This window comes from Neopelma chrysocephalum, unplaced genomic scaffold, assembly GCF_003984885.1.
Source record: "Neopelma chrysocephalum unplaced genomic scaffold, ASM398488v2 Primary Assembly neopelma1_22, whole genome shotgun sequence".
NCBI classification, from domain to species: Eukaryota; Metazoa; Chordata; class Aves; order Passeriformes; family Pipridae; genus Neopelma; species Neopelma chrysocephalum.
This window is the reverse complement of record NW_020897689.1, coordinates 20834561-20846995: the sequence shown is the minus strand read 5'-3', so window position 1 is coordinate 20846995 and position 12435 is coordinate 20834561. Positions and strand designations below refer to the sequence as shown.

Sequence of the window (12435 nt, the reverse complement as noted above, 5' to 3'; positions counted from 1 at the left end):
GAAGAGGAGCCAACTAGGAGCTTACACATTAGGACTAGAGTTGACATTATAGTGCATGTCTGCTATAGTTCACCTGGCCAGGAAACTGGAAGTGTATCACCACAGACAGATATGAAAACAGCCTCACATTCACTGGCCCCAATACTCATAGGGTCTTCAACAATCCAATATCTGTTGGAGACACCACAGCCAGATAAAACTCCAGGACGTTCCTGGAGTGCACTGATGGCAACTTCCTGACACAAGTGATAGAGATGTCAGTGAGGAAGGTGCTCTGCAGGACCTCATACTCACCAAGAGGTGTTCATTGGGGATATCAAGATCAAAGATAGCTTTGGCTGCAAGAGACCATGAGATGGTGGAATTCAGGATCCTAGGGGCAGGCAAAAGCAAAAGAAAGCTTGCAACCCTGGACTTCAGGAGATCAGACTTTGGCCTCTTCAAACACCTACATAGTGGAGTTTCATGGGATAAGGCCCTCAAATGAAGAGAGGGACAAGAAAGTTGGGTAATATTCAAGGATATTCTCCTTCAAACTTAAGAGAGCTTCATCTCAATGAATATGATGAGAAGCAAAAATGCCAGGAGGCCTGCATGGATGAACAAGGACCTCCTGGAAAAAAATCAAACACAAAAATAATACAGAGGGTAGAAGCAAGGACAGGTAATGCAGGAGGAATACAAAAACAATAACTGAGCATCCAGGGATGCAGTTAGGAAAGCTAAAGCTGAAGCCCAAATGGAACTGAATCTGGTCAAGGATGCCAAAGGCAACAAAAGGGTTTCTGCAAGTGCATAGGTGACAAGAAGAAAACTAAGGAAAATGTGAACTCACTGCTCCAAGTCTGCAGTACTGAATGTCACCTTCGTCTTAACAGAAGATTAATCTTCAGGAATCCCAAGTCCCAGACACCAGGCTGGAGCAAGGAAGTTGTACCCTTGCCCTTGGTGGAAGACGATCGGGTCAGGGAACACTTAAGCAAATTAAACACAGGTAAGAACATGGGCCCTGATGGGATGTACCATGTGCTGAGGGAGCTGACAGATGTCATCGCACAGCCACTCTTGACAATCTTCAATCCATCATGGTGAGTAGAAGAAGAGCCCAAGGGCTGGAGGAAATCAAATGTTACTCCTATTTTCAAGAAGGGCAAGAAGGAGGGCCCAGGGAAGTACAGGCTGATCAGCTTCCACTTTATCCCTGGGAAGGTGATGGAGCAGCTAAACCTGGAAACCATTCTTCAGATACAAGAAAATCATCAGGAATAGTCAGTATGGCTTCACCAAGAAGTCATGCTCTAGCAACTTAATAACCTATGATGAAATGACTGGCCTGGTAGATAAGGAAAGAGCAGTGGACATCGCCTGCCAGGACCTCAGCAGGGCCTTTCACACTGTATTCCATAAGATCCTCATAGAAAACTGGTTGATGTACAGGCTGGTCAAGCAAACAGTGAGGTAGATCAAAAGCTGACTGACTGACCAAGCCCAAAGGGTGAGGTCAGTGACCAGTGGTGTACCTCAGGGGTCAATACTTGGTTCAGTCTTGTGTAACATCTTCATTAGTGATCCGGATGAAAGGCAGGGTGTACCCTCAGAAAGTTTATTTATCACACAAAAAAGGGGTAAGTAGCTGATATGCCAGAGGGCCATGCTGCCATCCAGAGCAACCTCAGCAGGCTGGAGAAATGTGCTGACAGGAACTTCATGAAGTTCCACAAGGAGCAGTGCAAATTTCTGCACCTGGGGAGGAACAACCCTATGCACCAATATATGCTCAGAGGCACCCAGCTGGAAAGCAGCCTGGCAGAAGAGACCTTGGAGGTCCTAGTGAACACCAAGTAGAATTTGAGCCAGCAATGTGCTGCCAAGAAGGCCAACAGCATCCTTGGCCAACAGCATCCTTAGGAAGAATTTTACCAGCAGGACAAGGTGATCCTTCCAGCCTTCACTCAGCACTGGTGAAGACACACCTGGAGTACTGTGTCCAATTCTGAGCTCCATAGTAGAAGAGAGGAGAACTGGAGAGTGTCCAACAATGAGCCATGAAGAAGACAAAGGGACTGAAGCATCTCTCCTATGGTGAATGGCTGCAAGAGCTGGGACTGCTTCAGCCTGAAAACAAGGCTTAGGGGGATCACATTAATGGGTGCGTGTGTATGTATACAATGTACATGAAGGGAAGGTGCAAAGAGGGACAGAGCTGGGCTCTTTTCAGTAATGCCCAGTGACAGGACCAGAGGCAATGGACACAGACTGAAACACCAGAGGTTCCATTTGAACACCAGGACACTGTTCTGTACCATGAGGGGAATGGAGCACTGGTACAGCTTGCTTGAAGTAATTGTGGAGAATATCCACAGAAATATTCTAAAGCCATTTGGACCAGGTGACCTCCAGAGGTCCCTTCCAACTCAATTATTCTGTGATTTCGCTTCTACTATTGTCTTCCTGCATTTGTACCAACCATCACTGTCACAGTGCAAGGCCATGCACAAACCAGGAAGGCAAAATTTCACATGTAACCAAAGAAAACATTTAACAATGTAACCACGTAGAACCAGTTTTATTTATATTTTCCTTATTTTACTGTATATGGTCTGCAGTAAGAAAGAGAATTTCTGACTCAAGAAACATAGAATACAGGCTGTCACACAGTTTACAAGGCAATCAAATGGGAAGTGCAGTGAAAAATGAACAACACACCCATATAGAACACCTTGGAATCAATACTATACTCAATGTTCCACTTAAAGCAACTACAGTGTAAGCATGAGCTCATACCTAATACAGATGAAATTTTACTATCAATTGATCCAGACCTGTATCAGCAATCATGAGCACACAGCCACACATCAGTCATCAAAAGTCCTGGGTTTAGGCCATTATTTAAAACTCATTCTGATAAAGCACATTAGGGCATTAAAAGGATCATCCTGTATTTCAGAGGACATATTAAAAATATCAGATGGCTCATTTTTTGTCTTAATTCTTTATAGCTCACTAGTTATTAATAATTTTAAGTGTTAGAGTGAAAACAAGACCACTGGAGCAGCAATGTATTAATTCTTGAAGTATAAAAATAACTGTTAAAATGGTTTAATGTTTTACATCAGGTAGCTTTCTGTTATTAAAATATTCACCCAAAGACTATTTACACTGTTTTTTTAAAGAAAAAGGTCTCGTTCACAGATCACTCTCTCTCAAGGAATCAAGCTCCTTCCAAGCAGTACACCAAAAATTAAAGCATTTCTTGCAACACTGCATTAGTTTATAATCCCTCAGCATCACAGAAAAAACATGACTCAGTTTTACATAGAAACTTAGTAATTTGTCATGCTGTACACATACACCAAAGCAAAGTCAAAAAAATATGCCACACATTTAGAAGCAAGCAAAGTATACAACAGAACAAGTGAAGCTGAAACTGGATCAATGACTGACGTTCTGAACAACAGTAGAAAGTTAGAACTGTGAATACTTTAGCAACATAGAAAAGCATTAATTAGATTACAAATGATGATTTCTTAAATGCCAAACAAAAGATGAACAAACTTGGAGATCACAAATTTGATTTAAAAATGCAGCTTTTATCCTAGAAATAAAAACAAAAACAAAACAAAAAACCCCCTCAAACCAATAAACCCAAAAACAAACATGGAAAAAGCCTTATCTCAAGAATGCTATCAAAGCAATAAGCAAAAAGTTAACAACCCACAACCTTAAAAAGTAAGAAGATGATCGACCATCTGAGAATTATACACTGATCTTTCCAGGGGAAAAAAATTGTTGGAAAGCTCAGAGAGGAGATACTTCATAGAAAATCTGTGGATGCTGCAAAATTCAAAAGCGAGAAACACAGCTTTACAGAAAATAGGTCTTTCCAAATTTACTCATCTGCTAGTCAACACCTGTTTTACAGGACTTCTGAAAAGCACATTCAACATAATGCATAAAAATTGGATTCAAAGGAGTTAACAGAAAGTTCTCCACTAGTAATTGTAAATGGGGAATCATCCCATGGGGGCATTTCCAGACCAGATCCCACATGGATATGTTCTCATCTCAAGGTTATATGATATTATTCTCAGCAATACTAGAGATATAAATAAATTATTGGCAGAGTTTATGAATAGCAAATTATCACAAAAGTGTTAAAGATTAAATTCTACAATTCATCTAAATATACAATAAATAGAGCTCAAAAGAAGCTTTGCTTCTAAAACATCTAGGATCTAGAAATATTTTCCACTACTGGACAGTGACCTTAGTCTGTAAAATTGATTCATTAAACAATTTAGCAGTGAAGGATGATACCTAAAGTAATGTAAGACTGCTGTTAACTAGTTCCTATTCACAAACTGAAATTTACCATGAACATCAATAAATACTACAGTAAGTGTTCACCTTCCTTAGGACTTTATTTATTTTTACCCGTTTGTTGTTAATCCGAAGTTGTTTTTAAAGTAGATGCAACAACCAGGAAAAAAGCAAAAAAAAAATTTATGCCTTAAAATATAATTTTACCTGATTTGTTGTTGAATATTTAATACCAATTTGGCACTATTTATAAATTAACAATAAATTCAAACTTCTTTCACAGGGATGGTGAGACTGCATTGTTTTTCTAATACTTCAGACAACCCCTGTATATTCACTGCCACAAAGCATATATGCCAAATGGATGAGTCCTCTGACTGGAAGTCTGAGGAATTAAATAAATATCAGTTCACTGCTTATTGGAGACAGTAGAAAAGGGAATGTCATTGATCAAGTCTCCATTTACAGGTGAAAAAAACATTAAATCAAAATTTGTTTCCCTAGCAGTATTTTTAAGCATGATAAAAGATATAAGGTTCAATATAATTTCTAACACTTTTGATACTATTCTACCCTCTCAGGATACTACTTGATTATACAGTAAGCCATAAAATAGTTCAATAAATGCACAATGAACTGAAGATAAAGAAGGACAACTGCAAATCTAAGAAAGTGAACTGACCATTGGCGATACCTTGCAAAAAGAGCTTCTTTTACATCTTAAAGTCCTGAAACCAATCTCTACACTGTGTTCCCAAGAATCTAACACTGGATCTCACACAATGCATAATAATTGCATGATGTTTCCCATAATGTAATTGCATAATTTGAATACAAAAGATTACCTGAAACAGACTAAGAGCTGTAGAAAAGCAAGCAGAGACAATCACTTGTAGAAACAGTCTTATTAACAAAAAGCCAGTGGATAAGCTATCTTTCACCACAGACAGGTATGGAAATGGTTAAAGCTTTGGCCATGTCAGTAAAGCATCACAGTTCAAATAAATGTTCCCAGGGAATACAATCTCTTCTTCTCAAGTCACGAAAAGAACACATTCAAATAACTGGATGGCTTAAGTGAAAACTCATTTCACACAGGGTCTTGTAATTACTTTGTCCTTATGAAGTTAGCTGCACTCGATAAGTGCTTGGTTCTTTACCCTTTTCTGTCTAAGAATAACATCACAATATGAGTACTCATTGAAATCTTATGTAGGTAAGTTCCCTGACTAATAACTACTAATACCTAAGGACTTCAGGAAAACTATCAGATAAAGATGCAAAACAACTGATTCAGAAAGAAACATGCATGTTTAGTCAAAGCTAATGTGTTGGTAAAAGTGAAAGACAGTGAGGTTCTAGGAATGACTGTGCTGGGCCAACATAATTGAAAAATCTTCGCACTTCCCAGAATAAGGCAGAAAACTTACCTGCCTGAGTTCATAATGGGCTCAAGCTGTTAGTCAGAATGCTGAAGAACATCTGATCACTGGAAATCATAGATCAAGTAGAAAATGTTTAAACCTCATTCTCCTCTTTGCACAAGAGATTAATCAGAAAGTTGACCAAAATTTTTCAGTTAAAGGATTTGATTAAAATTTGTGGAACTGAAGTGAAAAACTGCAATGCAAGCAAGAAAAAGACTTCTGCAACTAATGAAAGTACTCCTACCTCCAAACGAAGCCTTTAATAACAGGTAAACTTCAATAATGGAATAGCTGAATATAGCTCCCAAACAACAAGGCTGTAGTAAAGACATTTCCCTGCAGAAATTATGAAACAATGGGACAGACAAGTTTCATTCACTCAAAAAACTTGGAAGAGACCCATGAGAACAATTCCCTAGAGAGGAGTAAAAGAAGGCAATAGCAGAAAAAAAATACAAACATGAACATCTACACCATCCTGCAAAACTCATCAGCTTTTTATCAGGTATCTCCACACAGCATCAGAGAAGGAGAGTAACCAATGATTTGTTTTGTTTTAAAGAGGTTAGTTGTATTATTCCTATTTCACTGCAGCCCTTGAGCTGCAGTAAACCCACACACAGGCTCTATCACAAAGCCCTCAGACAAGGTATTGCCATCCGTGTATCATTGTGGCAAACACAGTCAACAGTATCCTGCCCCGCATTAACAACAAGCAGACCTGTAGGAGCAACTAGTCTCCTCTATTTAGCAGCTTGTGAAACCGTATTTGGGATACCATGTCCAGTTTGGGTATCTGAGTAAGAGACAGACATTAACATTCCAAAGTGAGCCCAGAGGAAACCTTCCAAAATGGAGCATATTTTGTACAAGCACAAAGTATAAGAAACGAGTTTGTTCAGTCTTCAGTAGAAATGGTTAAGAGGAGGATGAATTTTTTGCTGCCTTCAGCTATACAGTAGAACTGTATAGAGAAGACTAAATTGAACACTGAAAGGTACACAGTGAAAAGACACAAGGTAAAGAACACAAGGCGCAAGATGGAAAATTGTAATTGCATATTACAATCTTCTCACAGTTGTCAAACACCGGAAGAGGTTTCCCAGAGACACAGCACAATCTGCATCCCTGAATTTATTCAAAACTCAACTAGACATAGCCCTGAGCAATACGATCCAGTAGGATCTGCTTTCAGCAGGAGATTGGATCAGGTGACTTCTAGGAGTCCCTGCCAATCTAAATTTTTCTATAATCACACAGCAAGTCTTTAGTAATACCACAACAGCCATAGCTGACAGGAACAAAGAATACCAGCACAAAGGCTGTGCCCACATTTACAAGCACAGCACACTGAAGCACTGGTAAAAATTTATCTTGCTGATAGCACTTGCAGCACTCTCCTCCATTTTTGCACAAGTTCAAAAAAGGAGTGAGATCATCTTGTCCTGTTAGGAAAACTACTTCCTAATAACAGAATAGGAAATAGATCTATGTAAAGTTGTAAGCTAAAACCAATGGAGATGCTTCAAAGTTCCAACTAGCCTGCACAGCTGCCCTTTGGTTAGGATTGCCAGGGAAGTAGCAAAGTTTTAATAAAAGAAGCAGAAAACCATAGGAGAGAAAACAGCAGCTGATTTTTCCTCCTCAATCTCATTTTACCATTCAGGATTCCTAGTTACTGATGCCAAAGCAGACTGCATCTTCCTTGATCACCGCATTGTTTCATAACCAGTTCTTATGAGAACTACAAAGTTCATCATGTCCAAGGTGGACAAGTTAGAATCACAGAATGTGCTGAGTTGGAAGGGACCCATCAGGATCATTGAGTCCAACTCCTGGCACCACGCAGGATACCCCAAGAATCACACCACGTTCCTGAGAGCGTTGTCCAAACTTTCTTGAACTCTGTCAGGCTTGGCGCTGTGACCACTTCCCTGAGGAGCCTGTTCCAGTGCTCAACCACCCTCTGAGTGAAAAACTAGACTGCAATTGACTACAATATTGAGAGCTCTAAGGTACACTTCCACCCAGTCTGGTACAGGTTCTCCACTGGAATCAGACAGAAAGGAAAACTCCAGAGATGAATAAGTGATCATTTTCTGAGATCAGTTATGTTGTCCAATGTCATTTCAGTTATGATGCTGAATAGCAAATTGGAAAAGCAGGGGGAAAAAAAATATCTCTTACAATACTCAGATTGGCTTGGCAGTGATATAAGACCAGCAAATGCTCTCTTGGTCACCATTGCCTTGTTAATTTGTCTTATTCTCTCCATCTTTGGATCCTTTCTAGGATGTAAACTTGAACATACCTATGTATTCGGGATAGCTGTCAGGACCAGACAAAGACTATCTGAGTCCATTTTATCACTACTGTTATCTACAATAATGAAAGAGGATGTATTGATGCCAAATATTCTTGCTCTCAGCCACCTTCTTCAGTCTTTACTACATGGATATTTGTAACTTCCAGTGAAGTTTCAGAATCACAGGCTATCTTTATTGACTAATTCAAAATCAGAAACTTCAGTTTCTATCCTTTAATTTCACATACCAGAGAAAGAGCACCAGATGAAGTACTTTCAAAAAAGTGGTCTTTCTGGAGAAGCAGCATCTGTTATCTGCTTTTATTGAAACTATCACACAGAAGTATCATTAAACGTTTACATGAGATTTTTAAATTTTAAACATTTCAGTGTTTCATTCTGCTCTCATGTTTGAGCTCCTCTGACTATCAAAATGCCATCAGGGTGCTGCTGATGTAGGGTTGCAGCCACCTCTACCTCATCTAATCATCTGTGCTTACAGAAGAGGGGAAAGGAGGCACATGAACAATCCCAACATTATGTACAAATTTTCCTCAACCATTTAAACCCCATATTCTTATATTATGTGGAATATTATATGTCTTACTCTCAAAACACAGAACTGTGCCTGAAAACATGAAATGCAAATGCTTTTCCTCCCCTCATATTCTGAAATACATGGGATAACAAAAGCTTCTCTTTCCCAAAGAACTAACATTCTGAGAGGAAAAAAAAAAAGCTATGTAGTGATGTTACTGTAATATCTGTAATTTTTGTGCAAATAAAAACTATAAAATATTAGACAGAAGTAATTAAATACCCTATAATAAGTAATTAAGATTTTTTCCCCCTAAACAAATTGTCAATATTTCAAGTTGACCCAAACTGTATTTGCCAAAAAACTGCAGTTTTGCTACAAAAATGCAGTAACTCTAGTTTCTAAATAGCATGAAGGGCAGAGGCAATGTGATAGTGACCTCTTTGAGAATTCTCCCAGTGCAGATACCTTCCTTTGATAAGCTATGAATTGCTTGCTAAGAGGGAATCCCACCCTATCAGACCATAAGAATTCAAATTTTCAATCCACTTTGACATCTCAGGAAACCATTCTGCTACATAATCCACTTATTTTCCCATCTTCCAGTACACTGCTGCTCCACAAAGCATTTGGGAGTGAACTTCTCCCTCCTTTTCAATTCCTCTGACCATCAGGAAGAGAACCAGCCGGGGAACAGCTCCAGTTCCCTACAACACAATTAGAATTTCTATTCTCTCTGACACTGTGCCTTGTAGTTTGTTGAGGACAAAAGTGTTCTGATGAACTAAAATATCCTCAGTAAAACATATCTGTACGCATAAATTATGGCAGATCCTAATCATTTGTGATTTAGCTGCAGAATATATTTCATGAAAAGCTGCTCACAGGTAAGGTGGCTGAGCTTCCATAAGTAATCTTAAGCCCTCTTCCTTTCCACACACACAGAATCAGCCTTGACTTAGATACATCTGTTTCATTACATTCAGTGAAAAGGAGCAAGTAGAGTGAAATATTCTATTCTATCACAATATGCAAATGGCATGAGCATACAGCATAGGATTATTAGATGAATCATCTCCCTGTAAACTTGGGTGTTCCTAGGTTTTTTGAAAACCTTCCACTCTTACATTTTCCCCATGAATATGCCAGAATGCTTGTTGATTTTTAGATAATATCTGACCTTCTTTCTCTCCATTCCACACAGTAACATTTTCAGGAGCAAATTTCTGGGAAATCAGCATCACATCTGGAAGCTGATAGGCTGATATACCAGTGTAAAAACTTTCCTACTGCCCTTTCCTTTACTATTTTCTATATTCCTTCCTCCAGGACCCCCCAAGCCAGCACAGCTTGGTAGCATTTCAAGGTGGATCAAGAAGTGCCATAGACAAAGAACAACTTCAATATTGCAGGGTTTTGATTTAAGCTGGATGAGTTCAGAACACAACTGCATACAGGTAGGGCAGCACAGAATTAATCAGTAGCCAGAAAGAGATGTAATCTCACAAACTTGTGGAACTACTCCAAATTTTTGTATTGTTAAACCACAGCTTGAAACGGACAACTACAGTATATATGTCTGAGATAGGAAGAGAGACCAGTTTCAGTATGATTTGTTTTTCCTCAAGGTTGATCAGATGTAACTTATCACAAGAAGACTTATGGTACATACTGTTGATTTAATTTTATTCCTAATAAAAAGGAAACACATGTAATTTTCAACAGCTGAGAAGCAAGATAAAGTCAGGAATGAAAAGTCTCACCCCACTAAAGGCTCTGATTCTGTACAAGATACTACATAAGCCTTGTTTAGTGAGAAGATGTGCTTCCTAAAAACATACCCATTGAAAAGAAGCATTCAAATAACAAAGCAAAACTCTAGCTGTGCACATTATGTAAGATGTTAATAGTTTCACTTAGAAAGATGTGTACTCTGCTATTTAAATCGTACACCAACTATTTGTAATTAAAGTCTACTTTACATATATATATACATATATATATACACATATATGTATTGCAGAAGTGTCTCAAAGACCTAAGATTTCTAAATGGACCCTAGCAGCATCATTCTCACTTGCAAGACTACATCACACCCCTTTCAGCAAGGAAACACTGACAGATAAGAAAGTTCAGAATTCCAACCCATGATATATTCCCTAATCATTTTTATATTTATTTGAACTGGAATAATAAATGACAGGTTTGTCAATATTGTATGAAGTATATAAGTATGGGAGAACTATAGAACTACAGGAGAACTATGTAAGTACAGGAGAAGCAATTGCACCTTGAAAGTGTTTACAAGCTAAATATAAGATAGTGAACAAGAGGGAGCCAAACAGCATAAAGTCGCAGTCAATAGGAAACAATTTCCGCAGATTCAGTGGTCAAATGTGGACATTTCACAGTAATGACTGCAGGGAGGAGCTTCAAGCACTGAGGACAAAGAGAGATGATTTTACAGGTATTTAGGTAGCACTTGAAAAGCAAGGAAACAGGCAGAAGAAAGTGGCAACGTTCCCTGAAAAAAAAGAAAACATTGCCTAGTCAACAGACACCCAACACAGTGAAAACCCACAGAGCAACATACAGGATACCACTGGCCTTAGCTCTGGGGTAAAGCTAACCAGTTCTGAAAGGATCATCCAGTGAGAAAAAGCCTGACGGTCTCCCAGTAACAGCAGAAGAGCAAACTAAGGAAAACAGCACATTTTTTTGTCTGACACAAACTTGCACAGCTATTTTATGAAGCTTCTCCGAAATCAACTGTTTGTCTTCCCTCTCCCCTCTGAAGTGGTTCCTCCAGAAGTGGAACTTAACAAACTGTGAAACCTGTGAAGAGAGATCCCATGGACGGAAGTAAACAACAAACTTTCAAACTGGTTCTTAATTTTTGTTCACACGTGCTTTATTATTAATGCAGTTACTAACAATTCAAAAGATGAATACATCCAAGTGAGTCCAGCAGTTTTGCAGTTCTTTCCTTGTTCCTGCCGTTATAACACGGTGAAGCTGTGAGCCGCTTTTGTGCCTCACTTCCCTAGCCTGCGAGGCAAGGGCAGCACTCACCTACCTCGCGATGGCACATGAACCTTCTAGAGCATTTGAAACCAGCAGAACAAAGATGCGGGATCAGCGCACGCTACCGCCGCCCCCGCCGCCGCCCCGATGCTCCCCGGGCGGGTGGGATCGCGCTGTGACCCCCGAGCTGCCCCTCGCCCGGCGCCGTCCGTGCCCTCCCGGTCGCAGTGACAGCCTGATCCCCACCGCCGCCCTCACCCCCCCTCCCCGGAGAGCGGCCCCCGACTCACCGATCCCGGGGGCCACGTAGATGAAGTAGAGGCAGGATGAGGAAAAGGAGAAGAAGAAGATAAAGGCGAGCATGGAGCGGTTGGAGACGCGCAGCGCCTTCCGCAGCAGTGGCATCCTCCCGCCGCGCCGGCCGCCGGCCGCGCCGCTCAGTCCCGGCGAGCCGCGGCAGCGCTTCCTAGAAGGAGACGGCCCGCTTCTCCCATAGATCGGGCGGCGAGAAGGTGACCAGGGGGCTCCGCTCGCCCCCTCCCTCGCCGGGAGCGGGCGGGTCGGGCGGAGGCGGGCGGGCGGCGGCGCTTTGTGGCCGCTCCTTGTTCCCCTCGCGGGCGGCTGGAGCGGGGATGCCCGCGCTGAACCGCCGCCGCGGGGACGGGCCCCCCTAGCGCTGCCGCGGGGCTCGGGGGACGCTCCCGCCGCTGCTCACATGCCGCCGGGCGCCGCGGCCGCCCTCTCTCCCGCCTGCTGTCCCCTCACTGGCGGCGGCGGCGGCTGTAGCAGCGGCGGCGGCGGCAGCAGCAGCAGCAGCAGCA

The 12435-nt window shown here is 41.1% G+C and overlaps 1 protein-coding gene across 3 annotated transcripts in view; it reads right to left on the bottom strand.

The window, feature by feature from the left end:
- B4GALT6 (beta-1,4-galactosyltransferase 6) overlaps window positions 1–12423 on the bottom strand; it is a 71875-nt gene extending 59452 nt beyond the window's left edge. The window contains exon 1 of one of the 3 annotated variants that reach the window (XR_003532846.1): window positions 11905–12010. Coding sequence is in view for 2 of the 3 variants with exons in the window: in XM_027674702.1 (XP_027530503.1) it covers window positions 11905–12019 (115 nt within the window). In the remaining variant the exon portion in view is untranslated. Of the gene's footprint in view, window positions 1–11904 lie in introns of all 3 variants that reach the window. The other 2 variants (XM_027674702.1, XM_027674694.1) reach the window with 2 other exon arrangements.
- Window positions 12424–12435: the final 12 nt, after the last annotated feature.